Source organism: Scardinius erythrophthalmus (assembly GCF_964197995.2).
Source record: "Scardinius erythrophthalmus genome assembly, chromosome: 10".
In the NCBI taxonomy this organism is placed as follows: domain Eukaryota; kingdom Metazoa; phylum Chordata; class Actinopteri; order Cypriniformes; family Leuciscidae; genus Scardinius; species Scardinius erythrophthalmus.
In genome coordinates this window covers 14,634,332-14,660,423 of record NC_138230.1, presented here as the reverse complement: position 1 = coordinate 14,660,423, position 26,092 = coordinate 14,634,332, and the positions used below count along the sequence as shown (strand labels likewise).

At 36.0% G+C, this 26,092-nt stretch overlaps 2 protein-coding genes and 1 long non-coding RNA gene across 3 annotated transcripts in view; all 3 read right to left on the bottom strand.

Annotated features, from left to right (window-relative positions):
- Positions 1–4,922: 4,922 nt before the first annotated feature.
- LOC308697104 (uncharacterized protein) lies at positions 4,923–13,152 on the bottom strand. Its single transcript, XM_081376200.1, has 18 exons — positions 13,004–13,152; positions 12,645–12,792; positions 11,858–11,959; positions 11,603–11,683; positions 11,450–11,506; positions 11,168–11,251; positions 10,662–10,742; positions 10,385–10,480; positions 9,635–9,727; positions 9,438–9,521; positions 9,085–9,189; positions 8,679–8,831; positions 8,255–8,371; positions 6,136–6,228; positions 5,946–6,032; positions 5,739–5,825; positions 5,515–5,610; positions 4,923–5,430 (listed from the first exon to the last, which is right to left on the bottom strand). The coding sequence occupies exons 1-17, from the start codon at positions 13,050–13,052 to the stop codon at positions 5,526–5,528; spliced, it is 1,602 nt and encodes a 533-aa protein (XP_081232326.1). The 5' UTR covers positions 13,053–13,152; the 3' UTR covers positions 4,923–5,430; positions 5,515–5,525.
- Positions 13,153–13,872: 720 nt separating this feature from the next.
- Positions 13,873–23,170, bottom strand: LOC308697304. Its single transcript, XR_014030929.1, has 15 exons — positions 23,094–23,170; positions 22,925–22,975; positions 22,578–22,726; positions 22,393–22,483; positions 21,219–21,293; positions 21,056–21,112; positions 18,348–18,440; positions 18,204–18,264; positions 17,041–17,145; positions 16,652–16,804; positions 16,428–16,535; positions 15,539–15,634; positions 15,277–15,363; positions 14,979–15,074; positions 13,873–14,872 (listed from the first exon to the last, which is right to left on the bottom strand). It is a non-coding gene; the product is annotated as an uncharacterized lncRNA (long non-coding RNA).
- A 1,092-nt stretch (positions 23,171–24,262) lies between these two features.
- kmt2ba (lysine (K)-specific methyltransferase 2Ba) overlaps positions 24,263–26,092 on the bottom strand; it is a 30,082-nt gene continuing 28,252 nt past the window's right edge. Inside the window, exon 37 of the mRNA XM_081376129.1 lies at positions 24,263–26,078. Coding sequence (XP_081232255.1) covers positions 25,803–26,078 — 276 coding nt within the window. The 3' untranslated portion in view covers positions 24,263–25,802. The remainder of the gene's footprint in view (positions 26,079–26,092) is intronic.

Sequence of the window (26,092 nt, the reverse complement as noted above, 5' to 3'; positions counted from 1 at the left end):
CTACAATCTCCTCAGACGCAGATTGAATCACTGCTGCTAGTAGAAACGATGCTGTCTGCGGGTAAAATCGCTTTTAATTCATGGAAATTCCGCTGCTATTTTGTAGGAATTAGGAGAGTAGCTTTTTTAGTACCCAAAATGTCCTTTCTTAAAGGTCCCGTTGCATGCGATTCCATGTTTCAAACTTTAGTTAGTGTGTAATGTTGCTGTTAGAGCATAAATAATATCTGTAAAATTATAAAGCTCAAAGTTCAATGCCAAGCGAGATATTTTATTTAACAGAAGTTGACTACAAAAAACGGCTCGATTGGACTACACCCCTCTACATCCTGCATTAGTGACATCACCAGAACCGTTTCTTGACTAACCTCCGCCCACAGGAATGCTCCCTCAACTCTACTGGCTACTTGCGCACTTCTTATAACTTAGCCTACTGTGTTTACTCAGCTCTTACGGTGATTTTCTGAAGTAAAACTGACGCTTCATCTTTTGTGTGATGTACAATAAACTTTATTAAACTCATCAGTACATGTTTGATCATCATTCAGACAGCAGACTTGTAGGCTATTAATAAATAATGGATACATAGCCTACAAGCAGATGACAAATACGTTATAATAAACCGTAATTAAACTACTAAACCATACCTGTTTCATCTCTATACAGCACTCTGACTCTGTAGGCATTATTGTCCGACTCGAAATGAACGCCGTTACTGAGAGTTTCTGATATTATCATCATTCCGTGAGATGAATTTTTCCTGACAGACTGAGCACGAGCTCATGAAGCTCCGCCCCCTGTGTCGTCCAGCAGCACCTCATTTGCATTTAAAGGGCACACACTGAAACGGCTCGTTTTTCTGAGCCCCAAAAAATGTCAATTTAAACATGCTGTAAAAAATGATATGTTGGGTATTTTGAGCTCAAACTTCACATACACACTCTGGGGACATCAGATACTTATTTTACATCTTGTGAAAAGGGGCATAGAACGGGACCTTTAATCTTTTCTCACGTAACGGGATGTTCGCTGTCTAGGTAACGTAGGGGAACTCCCACTGCCAACGCCCCAAGTTCAGTCAGGCAAATTAAGAAAGATCACGGCTTTAGTCAACATGTAGGCCTATTTTAAAATAAACTAATATGTAGATTGTGTAAAAAATTAAATGTTGTGTTTTTATTTTTTAGTAAAAAATTAGTTAAAAATAAAACAAAATAATCTGTAATACCATACATTAGCCACTAGATGTCTGTATATCCCTTTACATAAATATATATTCAGGCCTGTGTGTATATTTTGCAAATATTGTACACTGGACCAAATTCTTAATAAATAAAAGTTTAAAATTTTTTTTTTTATATATATAATATTTCTTCTTGCTTGACTTTATTTATATATGTGACCTTGAAGTAATCCAAAAGTAATCAGTTACATTACTTTCATATTATAGTACTTGGATTACGTTACTGAATACTTTTTTTATGAAGTAACTTGTAACTGTAACGGAATACATTTTTAAAGTAACCCTCCCAAGCCTGGATATAGGCCTATGCTTATTGTATAGGCTACCCTCACAATTAATTTGATTCAATTTTAGAACACTTGATGATTATCTAATCAAAATAAATGTTACAGTGAAGATAAAAAAAGAACTGAAATCGCGAGCATTTCTTTGTTAGCAGCATGAACATTTCAATTTGCTTTCTCACGTTAACTTACTTGCTTTATAGTAACGTTAACGTTATGCAATTTTCCTTTCAAACGAATGCATAAAAATGACCAGCTGGATATAAACTAATACAAACAGATGGTAAAAATCGTGATATTAAACATTTGGGTCGAATTTGCCTGTATTTTTCACATTGTTTTAACCGTTTGAGGTAATTTAGCGTCTTCTCTGCTTCGACGGCAGTCATACAGTTAAAGTTACCATTATCTGCAGTTCTCCACTAATACAGCATCTACTCAAGAAATGATTTACTTTATAATGACATGAAAAAAATGTACTGTAGATTACTTAATAGATACCTTAACAGAGGTTGTCTGTTTTAAAACTGCATCTGTCCCGCTCAGTGCCGCGCGCAGTGTCAAGGTCAACACAAACAAACTCCACGAGTTTTTTTTATTTCGCCTCTAGAGGCCGCTCTCGTAATCGGTTGATTGAATGATCCAATGTCTCGCTCATAAAGACAGTAACTTGTCGCCACCTACAGTTAAAGAAAGAGTCCGCAACACTAAAAACAGATTGACCCAAAATGTCAATAATAACCAACAATAATAACCAACTTCAGAAGAACCACATGTCCTCGATGACATAAGTTAGGCCTACTGGATGAAATCCAATAGTGGACACGTGACTTTTCCCCCAAACCAGATTAAGGTTAGGGTGTAGCCATGTTTAGGGGTTAGAATGTGTTGTAGCGTTATGTAGGCAATCAGCACGGTCATTGATAACAGTAATACAATCTTTAGAATATATGAGCAAGTGGGACAAGAGAAGAAATACAAACAGATACAAAAAATCTGACTAGCTAATTAGCTCAGTAACCATTATATCATCAAGACAATTGTGTTTTTAATAATGCAAATGAATACAATTTCTTAAGGTCTCATATTTTATAAAGGCCACAGTGAGCGCTAATTAAAGTCTAGAGCAACCTAATGTTTAAAGACCTGATAAGCCAGGAAAAAAAATGTTAGTGAGATAACAACCCTGCATTAACACCACTGTGCTGTGCCCTTCAATAAGACACTCAACCTCAAGCTACTCCAGGGGAATCGTCCCTGCAATTAGTGTAGGCTACTCTAATTCACCATAGATGAAATACGACTGCTAATCTCGCTTAACAGGGCCGGTTTTGTCCTGTTGCGTTAAAACTAAGCAGTAATGTGTGTAATCCTATTAATTATTGGTGCTTGCTAGGGCTAATATTGTTATTTTTCTCCTCTTTCCTTCTTTGATTTGTGCATTTTGGTCTCTACTTGATCAACATGATAAATATCAATCTATACATGCCTAATGTCATCTGATTGACAATTTAAACTTTTTTATTAAATAAAAGAACTTTATTATAGTTCTAAAAACATCTAAACGCCTTTTTGCTGTGAAATCTGGAATTCTTTTTTATAAAATAAATGTAAGAATAACTCTTATACTGTATATTGTAAGTATAGGATTCAACAGGCTTTTGAGGCGCATTTATTTGTACATTTCTCAATCATCACTGGATTGCATTGTCTGTTTTGAATGAAAACTACAGAGCTTAAATCATAAAAGCATTTAAATCTTGCTAGACATATAAAAAATATATGTATTTTATGCAGTTTGCCTCCTATACTGTTTTGAAGATATCATTGATTTGCATTAAAATCTATCACATTTCATAATTTTTTGGCCCTCTAAATGACAACTTCACCAAATTGTGTAGTTTTGCTCAGTTTGAGCCTCTAAATATAACGGGTGTTTTTTCATCCTCGAGTGTGAGTTCCATATTATATTGTTCTATTTGAGCCATAAAAGCCTGATTTTTCAAATATGCTACAAATCATTAAACACATATGCAAACTTTTTATATTTTGTAAAAAGGTTTAGTAGACTGTTCCAACAAACTATTATTTCATATATCAGGTTTTACAGGATTAAGATGAAAAACATACCCCTAATCGTAAGTATTACACCTTTGGGCTTTATAGTCCTGCACTGCACTGGTTGTGCTATGCCACAATTCATGTAACATTTTTAAACAAATATTATTTACATTTTTATTTATTATAGGCCTATTTAAAAATGTTAATATTTTATTTCGGATAGGCTTTTTTTCTGAATCAGGCAAGAAAACAACCACCTAACAATATATCCAGCAATGCACTAAAAACCACCTTAGCAAGCACTTAGTAACACCTTGGCAACCACCAACAACACACTAAGGTTATCCCAAAGTTACCGTAGTCAGCCGGATCCGGTCCATATCCATATCCAGACCAGTTGGTAGACATGCACCTAGAGATGACCACAACAGATCCTAAATGATATCAATCCACAATCTGACTTGTGATGTATGTTCGTCTAGACTGAGGATAATTGGCCCCCTGAAGTTTTTTTGCTTAGTTGCAGGGGACACTCAATATCCAGCAATGTTATTGATTTGACTGCTCTGACACTATGAGAACTGAACTGAGCTGGATGATGACATCACTGTTTCTGCAGAGCTGCTTTATAGCTGAACTGAACTCAATTCATAATTGATTCACTTTACACGTTTAACTGAACTGAATCAATGCTAAAATGACTTCAGCTGAACAATGACAACATTGTCTTTTTAGAGCTGCTTTACAGCAGATTTGAATTCTCTTGGCATTATTTAATTCATTATTGAATTTCATTTAGCATTATTTTGATATGTATTACTATATTATTTATATGAAATTTCATTGGCTTAGTCCTTGTGAGGATCAAACCAGTAACCTTTCTACTTGTTCATTAAGTATTAAACACCACACTATAATATAGCAACAAAGCTATCATTGCCAATAACAATATATTACAAGTTCCACTCAAGTAATGAACTCTTTTGGTTCCTCCACCAGCAGCCAGGAGCACACATGCATCATCCTAGTGCCGATAAAGCTTCATTTTTTCATTTGAAAATGCTTGTACATCTATCTTTTGTTGCCTTAATGCTCATTTTCTCGCCACTTCTGCTTTCCCCTTGGTCTCCAAACAAATCAGTCACTGTGACAGCACTGCAAACAGAGGTGAGCTGATGCAATAGAAAGACCCTGCTCCAGATTGAATGCTTCTGCTGCTTAAGAGCTTCAAGTGTCTGTAATTATACTCAGAAATACAGCCACACGGATCTAAAGCCGACATCAAAATAAGACATTATAATAAATCGTTATTATAAAACCACAGAAAATAAGGTCGGATGGTATAATGTTTTTATTTGTGTCTATCATGGCGGCAAAAGAAAGTGGTTCTGGTTGATGTCCACATTATAGTGCAGGTTGTGGAAGCAGACTGTCAGCGTCCTCTGCTGGTTGATGGTGAAATGAACTAGCTGAATGTTTTCCCCCCTTTATAAGCTAAATTAATGTCAACAAAATATTATATTTATATACATGATTTGTCTAGGAAGTGACACCAAAGACAATAATTAAAATATATAAAATCTGGTTAGCAAACATACCGTTTATAATCTGAACTATATAATAAACCGGTTAAAATCTTGTCAACACATTTGAGAAACAGCATCAGATGCATCCTCACAATGAGAGAGAATCTCTCAAGTCAGAGTTCATCAGGGCTGATTTCAGCAAAATGACAGAAAGCACCGGAAAACTCCTGTAGAGGTTTAAAAAATGGTAAGGAAGGGTGTCTCCACTATTCGCATTCCAGTCAACAACTTCAGGGATTGAGCACTGGCAATTATACTAGAAATAGAAGAGGGAAAGTTACAAGGATTAATCATAGGACACGGAATGGCAGAACCATTTAGAAGAGAATTTACTTCTTGCCTTGTGAGAGATTAATCAGACAGCAGAAAAAACAGAGTATTAACCAGGACTCCATTTGTGGCAGAAAAAGCCAGCAGCATCAATTTGCCAAGAGTTCTGGAATTGCAAAATGGAAAAGTTAGCCATTTAATTTTCTAGATTTTATGGTATTTTAAAGAATATTTTTGTAACTCATTTTGGAATTAAATATTTCAGAACTTTGAAAATGATGCATAAGGTCTTACTCAGTGGAAGCCCTGATCCTTTCCTCCAGACCATCGACCATTTTTACATATTTGTCGAAGACCATTTGTGTGACACTATTAAAGACTCTTTATAACCGTGAAGAAAACAGAAAAAGTGTTATTTAGTTAATTAACAGCATAATTGTAATAGTAATATGATACAATTTTCAGACAATTCTTATGTAGCCGACATGTGACATTTCTTACTTTTGTGCTTCATCAAGCTTCTGTTGAGTTATTTCTCCACTGTCAGTTAATTCTTTAATGAAAATGCTCTTCACTTCATCCCATTGCCTATTTAAAAAAAAAAACTGTCACTGTCATAACGTGTTGTTTGGAAATGTCAGGATTTTCTTTTTTCTTGTTTGAGCACAAAAATATTTCTGTTACGCTTTACCCTGCTACTTCCTCAAGTCTAAATTTGTTATTATGTCTGTTGATCTCGATGAGAACTCTGTCCCAGATGTCAAAGCACGTTGCTTTCATTTTGCTGTTGCGAACAAAAAGAAAGAAAGTGGTTGGGATCAGTTTTAATTAGAAACAATGCTTACACTTTATTTCGATGGTCCACTTTAGAGCAGAATTAGTTGACATGTAGTTGCAAAGTTACTTATAGTTAGTAGAATAGTTAGTTAACCCTTAAACGCATACCTCGAATGCTTTTAGTGACCCGGGACTACCCTCTTCTCCTCATTCATTTTTTAAAGTTTAACCTTTTTATTATTCCTCAATCAATTCATAATATACAATATAACAAAAAAATATTATAAAATTATAAAAGAATGCCTGTTTTCTCATTCATTTTTTGTACAAATTGTATAGGGTCACTAATGACCCGAGGTGTGTAACAGTGGAAGTATATTTATTCTGCACAACAATAATAGAATCTTTGCTGGCTGAATAAGTGCAATTCACCTTTATTCATAATGATAAACTGACATTTCACTTATAGGGCCCTATTTTAACGATCTGAAACGCAAGTATCAAGCGCAAAACGCAAGTAACTTTGTGGGCGGATCTCAGGCGCTGTTGCTATTATACCAGCGGGATAAATGACTCTTGCGCCCGACGCAAATCTAAAATGGGTTGGTCTGAAGTAGCTTCATTATTCATAGGTGTGGTTTGGGCATAACGTGAAATAAACCAATCAGAGTGACATCTCACATTCCCTTTAAGAGCAGGCGCTTGTTCTATAGCGGATTCCTATTATAACGGCGGATTTGCCAGGAGCGGTTCACAGCCGAGCAGGCCCGTCGCGACAAGGTCCATGTCCATTTTGCTTGGGGCCCCCAAATTCCTTCAAACGGCCCTGCAGCCGAGGAGACCGACGTTAAAGACAGAGAAGTGACGTTGGGGATGGAGAAGCACACCCAAATTAACTTCGGTTAAACAGGCGTATGATAATTTGGGTAAATGTGTAAGCTAGATGTATGCTTTTATTTATCTATCTATCTATCTATCTATCTATCTATCTATCTATCTATCTATCTATTTATCTATCTATCTTAATAATGTATGATTTGCAAAAATGAAAACTGCTGCTTCTGTGTAGATGAGAGAATCAAAGTGTATGCGCGTTGTGCACACGCTACATTGATTATGGCCAAGCATGCGCCCTTAAAATCGCATATGAATAATATGCGCAACGTGCCACTGACTTTAAACTAGTTTTTTTCGGTCAGTGGCGGAATTGTTTTCTAAACCTGCAAAATAGCATCAGGGAACGTTTGCGCCTGAACACGCCTCCTCTTTGCGCTGAACCGCCCCGGGGAGCGCAAGTGTATTTCTTAGTTAACCGACGTGCTTCTGTGGAGGGAAAAGTCCGCTGTGCGCGCGTGCAAAATAGGAATGATACATGCATCGGTGTACAAAGTCAATTGCGCTGGGTGCAAGACAGGGCTCATAGTTACCACAGACAGAAAACAAAAGAATAGGAAGTATCATCAGCAAAACTTGAAATTGCTCAGTGATTTAATGCAGAGCAAGTACTGAATGCAATCAAATATTAGTGTCACCGTTACTTGACGGTGGATCTGGTGAAGAAGCTGTCAGCGATCAAAATATTGATTTTGAAGATGTTGAAGATGATAGTTTTGAGAACATGTTTGAGATCGTGAATATGAGCTAGATGCTGAATGTACTGGGGAATGAGCTCTGACGAAGACAGTGATGAGAAAACATCTGTTCAAACTGAACCCTTCCAAGCTCCAAAATGTAACACAATATGCTTTATTTTATTCTTCTATAATTGTTACTCTAATATCAGGAGAGTTTTATATTATCGCGACAGGTAGATATCAATCAGTGTTAGATATCAGATCCGGATCGCTAAAGACCCAAATATGTAATAATGTTTGTGAAACATTCATGCATTTAAGGGTTAATAGAATGTTTAAAGTGGACCATCGAAATGTGTTATCAAACAAATTTTTCATTAATTGTTTTGGCATCTCATACAAACCAACTATACAGTTAATCATACATACCTACAAATATCAGGACTTTATGTATCTTACCGTAAATGTCGCAGTGGGTCCTCACTTTCCACATCTGATGTAATTTGGTTTTTCTTGTTTATGGAGATATGCAAAATTTCATTACTAAAAATATTCCATAATTCATTAAGCATTCCCCTGGAACACGACAGAATGGGGAAATTATTGCATGTATGATCAAATGATAATGATGAATCATTAGATGAACCCAGACAGCAACATAATGTGTCGGCCCAAATCCGGCCGTGTGGAATCCATGTGTACCAGATGTGGGCCGGATCTGGGCCGACAATATGTTGCTGTCTGGGTATATTCGTAAGTTTAGTTTATATGTACATTATTGTCTTTGTACAGGTACAATTGCTCAAATGTGTTTTGTATTTGGGTCTCTATGATAGACATTTATAGTGCCCAGATTGAACAGTTCAAACAAGTGGGTTCTTACTTCAAATTATACAAGATGTCCTCGCCTACTAATTCAGTGAGTGTGTCATCAGTGCTGATAAAAAAATCATTGACTTCAGACATTCCTAGGCCACTTTCAGACAATTGTTCATAAATCGGAAGAGGATATACTGTCGCCATCTTCATAATGGCCCTGTGTAATAAAAGAACAGACTGGATGGGCATACATTTATGTATCTATATATTCAAAGGATGTTCTGACAGACTAATAAACTGTAATGCAACACATTCATAACCACACAATAAGTGTAACAGCATTATGAATGATTCATGGATTTTTGTCCATGCATATCTAGTTGAATCATGCCTTGGTGTCTGTGGTCTCAGTTTGTTATTAGTCATTTATTATGTAGTGTGCATCGAATGAAACGTACTGTCATACTCACCAATTGGATTGATTGAATCTGTCATCTCCAAAAATCCCATTACCAAATCGATCATATTCAAGGGCAGCATTGTCAAAAAGATCACCAAAACGCTGATTTGCCCAGCTGGATAAAGAGGAGTTAGTCATAGGTGTTACGAGACAGCAGTCACAAAAACAGTGCCATTACTCTGATACAGTTCTTGTTTCAACTGTGATGCTATTTCCACAGAGAGAAAAGCTCATAACCCAAACACAACTTCCTGAAATCTTGAGACCTTTCATGTGTTTTTCCTTACCAGGCAGCAAACAGCTGTAAAATGGTATCACAACTGAATTGAAATGACAAAAATTATATATGTGATATTTTCTTACGTCCAGGCTTGAAGTCCTGTCTCTGGGTTAGTAATCATGTGATACTTTTCAGTGTCTTTCAACACTCTTAACTCCTTCCATTTCCTGCAAACCAAAGGACTCAAAACTCAGTTTATTACACAATTTCTTCTGTATATTCATCATGATTTCACATTTTTCTTTATTTAAGACTTCCACCCGTATCAAATATGTCTTACCGTACAGCAGCTAAATACTTGTTATGGAATGGCTGGCTCTCAGTGTATTCCAAAAGTTGATCCCAGTAAAATGCAAGGACTCCAGAGGCAGTTCTATGAAACACACAGTCCGTAAATTACAGAATAACTATTATTAACAAACATATAGATTAACAGCTAAACATTTTCAAAGATGAATACGAGAACGTGAGAGATGTATCTACATAACACAGCTGATTGTTTGCTGTTGCATGCAGCGGCCAATGAGCTTGCGTCTCAAATATTCAAATACTTGGCATTGTTTGCTGTTACAGTCTGCAGCGCGCTTTCAGAACCCTCCCCCTTCCCCAGCTCCACCTGTATAGATCTGCTACAGGGTAAATTCATGTATGTTACATGTCCAGCAACAGCAGCATGTCTTAAATGCTCACAGCAATGTCTGTGAATGTATTAGCAGTAGCAAGTCATACCAATCTCCCAAGAGTTGTCGTGACATAATGATTTTTATACTGTACAAACTGAATATTTATCCCCTAACCCTAGCCCTGAACACATCCCTCACAGAAAACTTTCTGCATTTTTACATTTTCCACAAAAAAAACATCATTCTGTATGATTTATAAGCTGATTCCTCATGGGGACCAAAATATGTCCCTACAAGGGTTTTCTGATATTAAAATCCTTGTTGGGAAATTTTACCCCCATAACGTAGGATATACCAGGACCACACACACACACACACACACACACAGTCTTGCTGTGTGTCCTTACCTCAATGTTATCAGAAACTCATCCTTCTCTGTCTGCCTCTCTAAGGTGGAAATTTCCATGGCCTTCTCTTTGACCTGATGTATAGCCATTTGTGCTCTAAAAAGTATTACTGAGAATTAAACGATGGCCTGCAAAAATCTATATTTGCCATCTGAGTGTATTTGCATGTTTTACTCTACAGGAAAAAGGCCCTGCATTAAAGAAACAACTTAAATGCCAGAAGTATCACTGATTTTGTATGCTTTGAACCAGCAATGCATGACAAAGCAGGTCTTACTCATCAAAAAGTTGACTGATGTCTATCTTCCCAACTTCCAAAGCAACTTTTAGGATTTCAACCACATGAGGCTGTGCCATCCTGTTAAAAGAAAGAAAACAACGTCCTGTCAACATGAAAAATAACCCGTTGGTAACGCTTTACAATAAGGTCTGATTAGTTAACGTTAGTTAACAATGAGCAATACATTTGTTACAGTATTTATTAATCTGTCAACATTAGTTAAAAACACAATTGTTCATTGTTAGTACATGTCCATTAAATATTAACAGATACAACTTTTGAAATGAATAATGTATTAGTAAAAAAATGTGTTCAGGTGAAGACATTTCAATATAGAATGTTTTTTAAATTTTAGACAAACATCTTACACAACATAAATATAATTTGTAATTACATCTCACTTTAATTTAGCATATTTTTAAGATATTTATGTCATATACACTGTATATTATTTTATTGTTTTACAATGGGTAAGAAACTGTGAAAGAAGCTTGAGGTCATACATCTTGGACAGAAGGTGACCGAGGAACCCCACGGGATCGCTGTAGATCGGAGGAGCTCCTGGAAGGTAGCGTGACTCCACATGTCTGCATTAAACAAAACTAATGAGCTATATGATTGAGTTATCAATGATTGAAAATAAATCTTGAGAAGGTTGATCTGCATGTTAGAGGTGATGGATTTGAACTGTTCAATGGATGCATTTTTATACTAGCTATATCAAATCAGATATTTTCAATCATCTTGCAGGCAAAAAAAAAAAAAAAAAAACATTACTGGCTTACTTCCAGAGGTCCACCATTGTCTGGTTTTTGATGATCCCTTTAAACATGCTAATTTCTCTGTAGAAGAACAGTCATAAGTCTTTTGTGACATGAGACCGGCCATATACCGGTCAATATTGTTCAATAAATGAATCAGCTGAATGGCCCTCATACCGAGAAATCTCATTCTCAGGAAATGCTCGAAGCAGGCGATAAAAAACGTCTCCATAAAGACGACCCAGTCTTTGAAAAATGCTGTTAAACACACATAAGCAAATAAACTGATGTTATCATTAGAAATAGTTCAGAAGTAGAAGTTCCTTAAATCTAACATGTTTAGCCTTAGCAATCAGTATTTCAATGTTCAAGATCACTATATAATTATAAAGTGCAAAGCTTTTTCTATCAAGTGGATAAAGTTCTACTTACAGCAGGGCCACTATGAAATCATCACGTCCTTTAACTCTTTCCTTAGCACTGATCCTCTCGATCAGCTCCTTCACAGAAATCCACAAGTCTTGCAAATCAGTGCTGTACAACACAGGAAACAAGAGTTGCGTTAGGAGGGACTGAATTTACACTCCAGACACAGAGAAAAATCTGGTCCAATTATAAAGTGTTAATGTGAAGATATAATCTGTATTACATTTTTCACAAGCGTTTTAAATTACGTTTAAATTACAACATTGTGTTGTTTTAGTGTTGAAGAAAATATCTGTAAACTATTTTTTTTATTCTCACAGTGCATATTTAACTGTATATCATCCCATTATTTTAATTTTTAATTTTAGTTTTATTAATATAAAAATGTGTAATATTTGTTTAATTTTTAGTTATTTCGAGATTTGATTTAGTCATTTTATTAGTTTATTTAAAAAAATTAGGCTTTTTAGTTTTTATCTATTTATATAGTTCATTATTTTAGTGCAGCGGTGCACATAAGGTGCAAATACGTGCAATTAGCAAAAGATGATAATTACACTATAAGTATAGCCTCAAAAAGTATTTTCTTTTAAGTGCAAATAGCAATTATACTAAGTTTTAGTTATTTGTTTTTATTTCATTTTAGTTTTTATTTATTTTAGCACTTTAACTTTTCAAACATTGCAACATTTCAAATTTTGATTCCAGCTTTATTTCAAATCAAGGAAATGTTTTAATAGTTTTATTTTTTAGTTTACAATAATAACCCTGCATCATACATTTCTGGTTTTACCCTGTTTCGTTGATTTTATGTTCTTCCACAACCCTCTCTGCTGCTGTCTTAAAATTGTCCAAGAATTTCAAAAACCCTTCAGCTCCCATTGTGAAGAGTTTGTCTGCCATTTCATAGTCTTCATCTGTCAGGCTCACACTCTCCACACCTGTATAAGAAATCAAATCAAAATCAACTAAATTATAATAAGCAATAGCAACATTCAATGACTGGATATGAGCGCAGCATATGTTTAAAAAAAACATTGAGAGATTAAGATGATCACTCTTTTAAGAGAGCTGCTGTGTCTAATAAGAGATCAGATACCACCGGATTACAACGAATTAAAAAAATATATATGAAAAGAAACATTAGCTTACCTTTAGAAAGAAGAACAGTTAAGATTAAGATGGACAGTGATTTATTCATATTGCTGTTTCTTTTCCAGAACAAAAACTGAGAAAGAGAAAACTATCACAACATGTCCACTGTGGACTGTCCGTTAATGTCAAGAGTCAAAACCTAGACTGAACTTTATCTCCATTGATATGAACTTTCATCTGTGCAAATACATACTAAAATAACATTGCAATCATGGGAATCGGTTCAATGTAAACTCTTCTTAAGGTCACAGTAGAGCAGACAGTGCATGTTTAAATGCCTCTTTTCATTTGAAAGTTTATCAACATCAGGTTTGGGTCAGGTTGATATTTTGGTAACTATTTCGACACTACTAACTATAAGTAACTTTGCAACTACATGTCAACTACAAGTCATTAGAGTATTAGTAGACTGTCTGCTTAATATCTGCAACACCCCAACAGACATTCTACTGACTATATGTAACTTTGCAAGTACAACTTACTCTACCAACCCGAACAGTTTATTAATACTATAATGAGAGAAAGTTGACATGTAGTTGAAAAGTTACTCACAGTTATAGAATGTATAAAGTGAAGAATTAAAAAAAAGTATAACATTATAGTAAATAGTAAACTGTATGAATATTTCACAGGAAAAATGTTACAATGTCAGATTGCAAGGGCTTATGAATATTTTTTTTGCGCAAGAAATGCAATCTGTCAATATTAGATTGAATGTAGGCAATGAGTTCAATGCACTTTGCCAATAATGTATATCAGTGTGAAAGTCCGTGGTTTTGTGTGCTTCTGATCAATATTTCTTCAGTCAACGGCAGTTTTTAGGGTCAGTAAAAGGCAGCCAATCAGGATGCTCGTTCTCTTTTCCACTAGTGTTAATATTGTTTATTTTTACATACTGATAAAATAGCTTATCCTGCATCATTTTGAGATCATCAAGATCAATTTGTCTCAAATTTACATCAAATGATGTCACATAAAAGTCATTTTGATGTGGTCAGTGTAACAAAAAAAGTATTCACCAATATATGCCAGTATAAAATCCATTTTGTAGTTTTGTGATTGTTGCTATTTCATAATGCAGGGACACATTTTTGATGAGTATTTTTGATTTTGATTTAATTTGCACTTGCGTATCGGAGACCAGCTAGTAAGATAAGTGCACTGTATCAAATTATTAATTTAAATTAAGTGAAAATGAACACATGTAAATAGATCCAGATGTTGTTGATTAATGTGTTCAGATGCTGGAAGATGTATAACAAATCTAAATAAACAGTTTTTATCATGTAAAAACAAAGTTTACAGTGGAACAAACCTTTTTTTTTTTACTCAGTATTTACTAATGTATTTTATTTTTCATTTCAATAACAGCATGTTTTGTTGGTATAATCCTACTTATTGACAGCAGCTGCAATCATATGAAAGAATAAAAAAAGGGTAATTGTGACTATTCATATCACAATTGCAGGATATAAAGTCAGAATTGCGGGATATATACAAGCAATTGTGAGAAAATGTCAGAATAGTGAGCTGACTTTTATTCTTGTGACTTTATAACTCACAATAGCAAGTTCATATCTCACAATTCTGACTTTATTTATTAGAAATATTAGTTTATATCTTGCAAATTCTGTGTACAATTGTGAGTTTAGGCTATATATCACAATTCGGACTTAATTGCAAAAAGTCAGAATTATGAGATTAAAAGTCGTAATTACCTTTTTTCATTTTTTTTTTTTTTTCTGTGGTAGAAACAAGCATCTATACAATCCTGAGATTTTATTCATAGAGAGAGTTTACTCCACTAGCATATCCCAGAATTCATGAATCCCTATGTTTGTGCGATGCATTGACTTCTCGAAGACTCTGTGGAAAAAATAAATAAAAAAAATTGAAGATTGAATAAAAATGTATATTTATCTACATGGCTTCTGTTCAAATGCAAATATGGTATGAAAATGATAAATCTTACAAAGCAGTTGGATCAATAATTTCATCAAAGCCATCACCCAGATCAGTATACTCCTTCAGTTTCTCCAGGATCCGATGAATGGCTTGAATAAAGTTCCTTTATGATTCAAACAACAACAAACAAAAAATAACTTGTCAAATATGAACTGATTTAAAAAAGATCAAACAAAGATGAAATCATTCAATCAAAAAGGGGAGTGAAGAGAATACATGTCTCAACATATTGAGATTTAGAGCAAAGTATTCATAAATAAATCATTGTTCCTAAAATAACACTTGATGTTTCTTGTTCCTCTTACTTTGGTGCTTCTTCAAGCTGTTTTCGGGTAAATGCTTCACTTTTCAACAGCTCATTAATGACAGCGCTCCTCACTTGATTCCATTCACTGTCAAATATAAGTTATACCATTTCTGGCTGATTATTTGATTGCAAAAATCATACACAAGAACATGCTAAATTTCAGCCAACAGTGTTTCAGAACCAGGCAGTGTTTTAACCAGATTTCCAAGATTTTTTACTGAACATATGAAAAATAAAGAGGATAAAAGTCCATTTCTTACTTCACCGATTGCTGGAGTTCAGCCTCATCAAAACTGCTGTATTGTTGACTGATAACAAAAAAGTGCCAAATTCCGAGGAACACTTTCCTATTAACACTATAGCAAACAAAATATTATGAAGAGGAATATATTACATATGCATTACATAGAGAGCACAAAGCATTAAAGGCCTGTTCACACCGGGACGAATTTCGCGCGCGATATTCGCCGACGTTTAACGCCTCGTAACTAAACAAAGGGCGCCAATGTGAGTGTGCACACCGACGCGAAAAACGCCACGCGTAAAAGCGTCATTTTTTTAAAAACGCCTCGGGTTCGTTTTTTTGGTTTGACGCGCCGCGTCAAAAACTATCCGACCAATGAGATTGGCGCTTTTGCTCACGTGTCTGGAGCTTCTGAAGTTACAGTAAAACACAACTTGGGGGCGCACAAAAAGTTCTTGCCGAGCACACAAACGTAACGGCGAAGAAGATATACGCCGAGTAGCGTCTAAACACTGACGAGGAAGATGCAAGGCAAGATGAATGTAGAGCTGCTGGTCTCGTTGGTGTCGAAACATAAAGAACTATATGACAAACGCGACAGCGACTACAAAAATCTTGATAAAAGAGAACTGTTATGGAGTGGTATTAAGCGCCATCCAATGTCAGGGAATGAATTTGCATGTTCACTCGGCTCATCGTCAGCGAAAATCGCTTGGGTGTGAACACAAAAAACGCGTTGAGAAACGCTGGCGAATAACGCGCGCCGATATTCGTCCCGGTGTAGTCTTCTAGATAAATATATCAAAAACACACAACTTTCAGACTTTACTGAAAGGTGATCATAAAACAAGATAATTCATTCACTGATAAATTGTTTTTTGTTTTGTTTTTTTACTTTGTCTTACCGCAAAGGCAGTAATAGTTGATTATCTTCGCTCTTGGTTTTCTCATGTTCAATAACTGGACTAAGAGAATCCAAAATGGCCCTAATGAGGATCTCCAAAAAGGTCCCTCTGCAAGACAGATAAAAAAAATAAAAAAAAATAAAAAAAAAATGTCTTACTATTTTAAGATTTACATATTAATTCAATATGATAATTAATACATGAGAAAAGGTTTCATGTCTTACCTGTGAGTGCGTGATACATGTCTCCCTTCAAGAATAAGGATTATGTGATTTACTCTGTGCAGAAACCTGTTGATCTCGGTAATCCCAAAGCCGACTTCAGAAAGTTTTTCATAAACAGGAAGAGAGTAAACAACAGCGCTTTTGCCAATAGCCCTGAACAAAATGGAGGGATCATCTTTGTTTTACCATTGATTTGTCATTAATATCGCTTTAAATTCTCACAGATGTTTACGTGTCATTCCTTTCAGAAACAACAGATGAACAACTTTTGAATCACACACTGCTATTTCCTTAAGCTACTAACAAATAAAATCTAATGTATGAGATACATGGATACATATTCATTAATCACAAATCATGGTTAATTTCATTCAGTATAGATCACTTGCCAGTTAGACTGATTGAATCTGTCCGAACCAAGAGCTTCATTTCCACGACTGTAATATTCCAAGGCCAAGGCATCAAAGAACTTATCAAAATGAAGTTTAGTCCAACTAGAAAAGAAAACTGGAATCAGTTACAGTAAAAAGGCACAGTAAAAATAAAAACTCCAGCCCTTGATTCTGATTGGTGGAGCCACGTTCGATGTACATTACTCTACAAGGATACACGTGACCTCATTACTTAATTTTGACTAATATTTTATTGATTTAATTATTAATATTTTTAAAGACTAACAGTTTTATAAAATCAGTAAGCCCTGAGAAGCTGTGGTTTACAGTGAATTTAGATCTGTAAACCACAGTTGAATTATTTACAACAACGCCATCTTTGATTTTTATTGGGAATGAAAGCTGGGCTGTGAGGGATAGGCCTACATCTCTTCAGTGGGTTGTACTGTTATTCAATGTGTTTTTGGATTGTTCTGTTGACAAAACACTGCAAAAATATCTTTCCAAGAAATTTCAGTAGATGAAAAAAACTCTAGATGAGCTCTGGAAAATTATAAGATCTGGGAGCTTTATACAGTGGATGCCATTGATAACACGGTAAGCCAATCCCTCACAGCCTCGCTTTCATACCGGTCATGACACTGCTCTGAAAAAGGTCTATTGCTTTATGTGCGCACATGTGTCAAACTGTCCTGCAGAGCGTATCTCCAACCAGCTCCAAAACACATGGCTGGATGAGCTTGATTTGCTGGTTCAGGTGTGCTTAATTAAGGTTGGAGCAAAACACTGATTAAATAATTAATATATAAATATATATATATTTAAATCCTTTTGTGTTCGCTTGCAAAACTTTTGCTTCTTTCTCAACAGTAGTATTGCATTCCTCCTAGTGATGGGAAGTTCGGCTCATTTTACTGACTCTCTTGTTCAATCTCGTTCATCAAAATGAACGAATCGTTTTTCGAGTCATTTCGTTAATTTAAGGGGCTTTAAATGTACAATAGAAGGATCATGATCGTTCAACTGGTTTTAATGATAATTATGAAATAGTTTTAGTTGTCTGAAAGTATGAGAAATGCCACTGTATAACCATTAATTAGGCCTATGTAGTGGTTAAATGATATTTGTAATATTCAACATTTTGAGCATGTCTTCCTTACTTCAAAAGACCATGCCTTGAATCCGGGTCTAAAAGCACATGATACTTTTCACTTGCGTTTCCTGTAACACAAAATTCAGGCATTTTTTTAATGCTAATTTTACTTTATATTTATCAACCTTTTATCAAAGTAGCATAGTCATACTTCATAGAATCCAAGTATTTCGCATGGAACGACGGACTTTCGGTGTGTTTCAAAACTTCATCCCAGTAAAAAACAATCAGTCCAGATGCGGTTCTAGAAAACACAGAAGAGAAAAAATGTTATTTAGAGATGTCATTAAGTACAATATTTGTTTGCTTTTGGTTGCTTTTTGTTTGCAATTGGAACTTTGCTTTCGCTCGCAAAACTTTTGCGTTCCCCAAGAAATGTTGCTTTTGCTCGCAAAACTTTTGCGTTCCCCAAGAAATGTTGCTTTTGCTCGCAAAACCTTTGCATTCCCTCAAGAAACTTTTGCGTTATCCCATAAGAAATGTTGCTTTCACACGCAAAACCTTTGCGTTCCCTCACAAAAGTTTTGCGTTTCCCCGAGAAACTTTGCTTTCACTCGCAAAACCTTTGTATTCCTTCGCAACACTTTTGCGTTCCCCTGAGAAACTTTGCTTTCGCTCGCAAAACCTTTGCGTTCCCCAAGAAATGTTGCTTTTGCTCGCAAAACTTTTGCGTTGCCCCAAGAAATGTTGCTTTTGCTCGCAAAACTTTTGCGTTCCCCAAGAAATGTTGCTTTCGCTCGCAAAACCTTTGCGTTCCCCAAGAAATGTTGCTTTTGCTCGCAAAACTTTTGCGTTGCCCCAAGAAATGTTGCTTTTGCTCGCAAAACTTTTGCGTTCCCCAAGAAATGTTGCTTTTGCTCGCAAAACTTTTGCGTTCCCCAAGAAATGTTGCTTTTGCTCACAAAACTTTTGCGTTCTCCCAAGAAATGTTGCTTTTGCTCGCAAAACTTTTGCGTTCCCCAAGAAATGTTGCTTTTGCTTGCAAAACTTTTGCGTTCTCCCAAGAAATGTTGCTTTTGCTCGCAAAACTTTTGCGTTCATCAAGAAATGTTGCTTTTGCTCGCAAAACCTTTGCGTTCCCCCAAGAAATGTTGCTTTTGCTCGCAAAACTTTTGCGTTCCCCCAAGAAATGTTGCTTTTGCTCGCAAAACTTTTGCGTTCCCCAAGAAATGTTGCTTTTGCTCGCAAAACCTTTGCATTCCCTCAAGAAACTTTTGCGTTATCCCATAAGAAATGTTGCTTTCACACGCAAAACCTTTGCGTTCCCTCACAAAAGTTTTGCGTTTCCCCGAGAAACTTTGCTTTCACTCGCAAAACCTTTGTATTCCTTCGCAACACTTTTGCGTTCCCCTGAGAAACTTTGCTTTCGCTCGCAAAACCTTTGCGTTCCCCAAGAAATGTTGCTTTTGCTCGCAAAACTTTTGCGTTGCCCCAAGAAATGTTGCTTTTGCTCGCAAAACTTTTGCGTTCCCCAAGAAATGTTGCTTTTGCTCACAAAACTTTTGCGTTCTCCCAAGAAATGTTGCTTTTGCTCGCAAAACTTTTGCGTTCCCCAAGAAATGTTGCTTTTGCTTGCAAAACTTTTGCGTTCTCCCAAGAAATGTTGCTTTTGCTCGCAAAACTTTTGCGTTCATCAAGAAATGTTGCTTTTGCTCGCAAAACTTTTGCGTTCCCCCAAGAAATGTTGCTTTTGCTCGCAAAACCTTTGCGTTCCCCCAAGAAATGTTGCTTTTGCTCGCAAAACTTTTGCGTTCCCCCAAGAAATGTTGCTTTTGCTCGCAAAACTTTTGCGTTCCCCCAAGAAATGTTGCTTTTGCTCGCAGAACCTTTGCATTCCCTTGCAAAACTTTTGCATTCCCCCAAGAAACTTTGCTTTCGCTCGCAAAACCTTTGCGTTCCCCAAGAAATGTTGCTTTTGCTCGCAAAACTTTTGCGTTTCCCTGAGAAACTTTGCTTTCGCTCGCAAAACCTTTGCGTTCCCCAAGAAATGTTGCTTTTGCTCGCAAAACTTTTGCGTTCCCCCCAAAAAATGTTGCTTTTGCTCACAAAACCTTTGCATTCCCCCAAGAAACTTTGCTTTCACTCGCAAAACCTTTGCGTTCCTTCACAAAACTTTTGCTTTTCCCCGAGAAACTTTGCTTTCGCTCGCAAAAATTTTGCGTTCCCCCGAGAAACTTTGCTTTCACTCGCAAAACCTTTGTATTCCTTCGCAACACTTTTGCGTTCCCCTGAGAAACTTTGCTTTCGCTCGCAAAACTTTTGCATTCCCCAAGAAATGTTGCTTTTGCTCGCAAAACCTTTGCATTCCCTTGCAAAAATGTTGTGTTCCCCCATGAAACTTTGCCTTTGCTTGCAAAACTGTTGCATTCCCTCGCAAAAGCTTTGCGTTTCCCAGAGAAACTTTGTGTTCCTTCAAGACACGTTGCTTTCACTCGCAAAACCTCTGGAAGAGAACGCAAAAGCATTGACATAATTTTTCCTCCCATCTCATAGGTTTTCCTTCACCATGTCCCTTTAGGGGCTCCGTAGAATCTGCACATAACTTATTGCTGATAATATTTTAAATACAGCATTAAATAAGTTTAAATTAAATTATAGAGAGGTCCTACGCCTTGGCCAGAAGGAAACTGAAGAACCCCATGGGTTTACTGTAGATTGGAGGGGCTCCTGGAATATAGTATGACTCCACTTCTCTGTAATAAACACGTCAGATGAATAAATCAAGTTATGAGCAAAACAAAAGGTATATGGTGTGGATGGTGGATTTGTAAGGCCAGTGCACAATCACATCTTGGACAAGCCCTTTGACAAAGGAACACTGGATCTTGTGTTCTCCACGCTCAATGAACACATGCTTACTTCCAGATCTCCACCATCGTCTCGTTTTTATCGATCTGGCGGTAAATGTTGAAATACCTGTAGAGCACATTCATGGGTATTATATTGGGTTTCAGAGAACTTGTCAGAAGTAAACAAGATCTTTTAGTGTTTTAAGAATGTGTAAAGATGATAAAGCTCTTACGGAAAGAACATTTTGTCAGAGATCTCCTTGATCGTTGCCCCAAATGTAGCAGCAGCCATGAACGGAAATAATCTCCTGTGAAATAAAGAACAGGCAATATCATTTTTTTTTAAATGACCAAAAATTCGACATAAATAAAATAAGACAAATTTGTTCTTTATCTAATCATTTTGACCAGTTCTAACTATAACCATGAGATTCTAAAAATCATTCTAACTCATTCTAATTGTTCTAAGTGAATAGCAGAGTGAGTCCACACCACAACTATAACAATAGCGGAAACAGAGGAAAGATATTGGTCTGAATTATTCTTATTTTGTCTACTGGAATCAGGGTTTAAACAACAATTAATATTCAGGGACATTATCGATTTAACTGCACTGACACACTATCGGCGGAGAACAACATTTGAACTGAATTGAGCTGGATAATGAAACCATTATCTTCCATAGAGATGCTTATAGCTGAATTAAAATGGTTTCATATCTTTTGCAACATTGACTCTGTTATTGAATTGACTTGAGGAGAACAATAACACTTATTTTCTGCTTTATAGCTGAAATTGAATTGGTTTCATTGATTAACTTTACGTTAATGCTCTTATTTTCCTGTTTATTAAAACGTAAAGTTGCTTTGAGGCGATCTTTAAAGTGCTGTATATATATAAACGTGACTTAAATAAATGTGAGACTTGTAAATATCTTCTGAAGCTTCTTAAGGGCAGTACTAAACCAAGCAAAAAAAGATCTTTAAACAAAACACAAACAATTCACACCAATCATTCTGTTCAAAAGTTTACACCCCTGTTTTGCCTTTTTGAACATCAATGAACTCCTGCACCTTTTGTAATAGTTACGGTAAGTTCGAGTCCTCAGTGTGAAAAGATGGATCCCAAAATCATACAGTTACTGTTGGAAGGGGTTCAAATATGCAGAAGATGCAGGAAAAAAAACAAAGAAGGTGCAGGAACTTTTTTTGTAGAACAGGCAGTTGCACTGCTCAGGACAAAGGACTCATTAACATCTATCATGAGACATCCAGGTAACAACACAGTGTTAAGAATCATGCTAACTTTTCAACTGGTTCTTTTGAGATTTGAATTCATGACTTGTGCTTAGAATAAACATAACATTACTATCATTACACAGTATTTGAGAGCATTGGACAGACTTACTGTATTACATCTGACTCATACTGGCTCCCGCTAGCAGTTCTCTTGTTTTGAAAACTCTCTTAATTTTTTTACCCAACTTTGGACAGCGATCCTGTAAAAACAGAAAAAGGTTATGATCAGGAAACTGTTGAACCTACATATCAGAAGCAGACAATTTAAGGTACATTATCCACTGCTGGTCTTACCTAGATTTCCTGAACTGATCATCTCTCACTATTTTCTCTGTAACTTTTCTGACTTTCTCCAGGAAGTCTAAAAAGACTACAGTCCCAGAGTTGAGGATTTGTTCTCTTAAGTTTTGAGATGATAGTTTAGCACTCTGCACAGTGCACACCTTCAAAACAAAGACAGAATCGTTAAAAACTACAGAGAAACCGGGGGAAAGAATTACTACCACAAAAGACAATGCCAACAGTTGTCAATATATCCCGAACATTATTGTTAGCGCTATCACATAAATGCTACTTTTGTCTATTAAAGTTTAAAGGTTGATTTTAATTGTTCGACCACAATAAGAGGGAAAACAACATACCGCTGCAGCAGAGAAATGCCACAAAAACCTTAATCATGTTTCCGTCTTATGCTAAAAGAGAGGGAAAAAAGATGTAAGTAGGCTACTAAATATGCCAGAAAGGAACGAAAACCAATGGATGTGTACTTTGTACTGAATATTATTGAAGACAGAAGAGACAAACACTTACTTTTTGATCTGCGAGTCTGTGCACACTAAATATCCTTCACTCTCTGACTCTTGTCTAATATGGGTCATTCATTACATGGTCAACCGTCAACAGCCGAGCAAATGTGTGTACTTGTCAGCAACCGAGCAGGGCAAAAGGGTAGCTAGATGGGTCTAAATAAACATTTATCTGCTAATATTTCAGTGTTTTGTCCATCTTACTGTTGGTGTCATTTCAGGTTACATTTCCAAATTGAAAGAAAAAAAAAAATACATGTACCAGGGTGAAATCCTTATTAATAATGTACATGGAATTAAATTGTAACATACAGTATAGAGATTAGTTTAGCATGAACAAGATGGTGTTTTATTCAGAGGTATTTTAGAATCAATGACATACTATGATAGCTTTTTTAATATTTTGAATTTGTATTTGGTTGTGTTCATGTCATTATTAGTAAGCACACTGACGAAGGTAGTTGTTTTTTTAAATTAGTTTTAAAAAAAGAATGTCAGTAGTTTTATATTTAAAAGGTTTAGTTTATTTGTTCAATATGTTTTACTTCAACTAAATAAGAATGGTCTTGGCAACCAGCTGATTTTTTTTAAAGGGTTTATTTTAGTCTTTTATGGTTTTAGTTATAGTTAATAATGAATCTGGCTGTGCCATCTGTTATATTATTAAGAGAAATAAACTGAACCATTGGAAAAAGTTATAAAAATGGCATGTCAAAATGGAAATATAAAATCAGATTGAATGATTCTGGTCAATTATCATACAGGTTTATGATAAATGATAAATAATAAAAATAACTGAAATGTAATTAAATGAAATTACTATTATCGATATAAATTAAATAACTAATATTTATTATTATGAATTCTAATAAATATTTCAACTTTATAATAAATGTAATACTTTTTGACTTTAAATTGACCTTGCCCACAAATCCACCATTACTAAATAATAAATCTTAAAAATGTTCAGATGAAAGTCAAAATAAGTAGTTAATAAATCCCAATTAACTACTTGAAAGATTTTTAATGGGTCAAATCAAGTTAAACTTCATTAAAGGCAGAACGGAAGCCATTTTATATTTAGTATAACATGCTGTAATACAGCAAACATGATCAATTTTGCTTTCATGCCATCTTAAAATATTTAGAACAAAAAAACAATTCAAGAATGTACTTTGTTCAAATATCTTTATCTTTATTACGTACAGAACATCATAAATAAAAAAAAGTGCGTAGAAAAATTGAACAGATTTAGAAATTCTTGTATACAACTATACACAAAGTTTCACTTTGAGTTGGATCACGTTCAGTGATGGAATCAAGCCTCAGTCTTCATTTTTAATAAGCACACTTCAATTCTGTACAAAAGCACGAGGGAAGAGGGATCCGGGAATTCTCTGGAAAAACAAACAAATGAAACAGACAACCCCTACAGTCACGTTGCATAAAATCAAAGCTATTTCGGGATTATCCCAGCATAATTTTTACTACTGTTTGCACTGTAACTTCACTAGCTGTCACTGGTTTACTGAGCTACTGAGGTAGTCAAACAAAATGGAAATGAGAGTCGGCCTAAACGCGCTGCACGAGGAAAGGAACAAACACATGGCTGTTAGAAGCAAGTCGGCTGTTTCAAGCTAAACCCGCCATTCGTGAGTATGGGTTTGTATATTTCTGTTAATACTTGTGCATGTTTTGATCAGGATGGGAGTTTTTTGAACATTTAACACTGCACAAGTCATCCTAATATGGAGAATATTACAATAGACCCATCCAAAGACTGACCTTAAGATATAAAAGCACATAAAAACAGTGGGTTCTTAAAATCAATGTGTCAAAAAATTGGGCTTTGGGTGAAGTCTTGTGAAGAAAGTTAATCTGTACATGACCCAGAATGCTGCAAAACTGTCTGTACATGCATTCAGAGCAAAGGTACTCTATCTCTACCAGTCAAGGGAATTAGTTTTTTTTTAAAAGCACGTTCTAAGTGATGCATTCATTTGCATCCATGTAAAAAAGAAAACACTGTGAAATATACAAATGTAAATGTTCTGGAAACATACAGGCTCCTGTTTACAAACTATGTTGTGTGGCAAGATTGTTCATAGTTCACCAAAATGTACATCTGTTCAGGAGAATATGTACAGTGCCAACATTTCTGGGGGGGGTTGGGGGGGGGGGGGCAAAGATTATTAAGGTGCTATTGAGGATGACCCATCACAGGAACTCCTCTGATTCAGTAGCAAAAATAATCACACCCTTTGAAACTTCAGGGTATCTTCCACTATGAAAACCTCTGTACATTAGTTCTGACAGCTAAAGGATTCTTCCAGAAAAGATCTACTGTATTACCAGTGGCAAGATTTGAAAGGCATGCAGGGGAAAAATAGTTAAGTAAAGGGTATTCGTTTGAGGTCACAATTTTTAATTGTTAAATCAAAGCAATCATCTGCCTCATCCAGTCCAGGACTTTCCAGGTTGTCGAATGTTGGGGTAGGAAATATAGCTCATACGAGGTAACCAATCAAGTTGTGAGAGGTGGTCTAAAAACGCTACGCACCTGGTCAATCAATATAAATATGGTGTATCCTTCATCTCCATACCCTCAAGCACCTGTAATGAGAGTCTTCCTTCAAAAATAGCCACCCATACCAAAATATCCCCTCACAAACCTCCTATTTCCACCCATGTGCCAGAGTGAACCACGGTGACTTTAGTTCAGGAAGCGTCGGCAGCGCCGGGCCCCGCAATTACAGTGCAATTTGTTGTTTGCATCTTCAATGGGGAACTTGTAGTCGTAGGTGAGCTCCTCTCCACGGTAAATCTTCCGCAGGGCGAAAATAACGATGTGCTTCTGGCTCTCCACGTTGATGACTCTCGAATAACAGTTCGGGTCGCAGGAGTGATTGATAAACCGCGCCGCGTTTCCATGCATGGTGGCGTCCACCACGTCGAAGTCGTCAATGCGAAACATGTAGCAGCCGATGCCCTTTGAGGAGACAG

Bases quoted from the DNA above. Each gene is read 5' to 3' on its own strand.
- LOC308697104 (XM_081376200.1), bottom strand. From the start codon at position 13,052: ATGAATAAATCACTGTCCATCTTAATCTTAACTGTTCTTCTTTCTAAA. The intron at 11,960-12,644 runs GTAAAACCAGAA...TGTGTTGTACAG, and splicing joins CATAAAATCAACGAAACAGG to CACTGATTTGCAAGACTTGT. The intron at 11,507-11,602 runs GTATGAGGGCCA...GTTCTTCTACAG, and splicing joins CCTGAGAATGAGATTTCTCG to AGAAATTAGCATGTTTAAAG.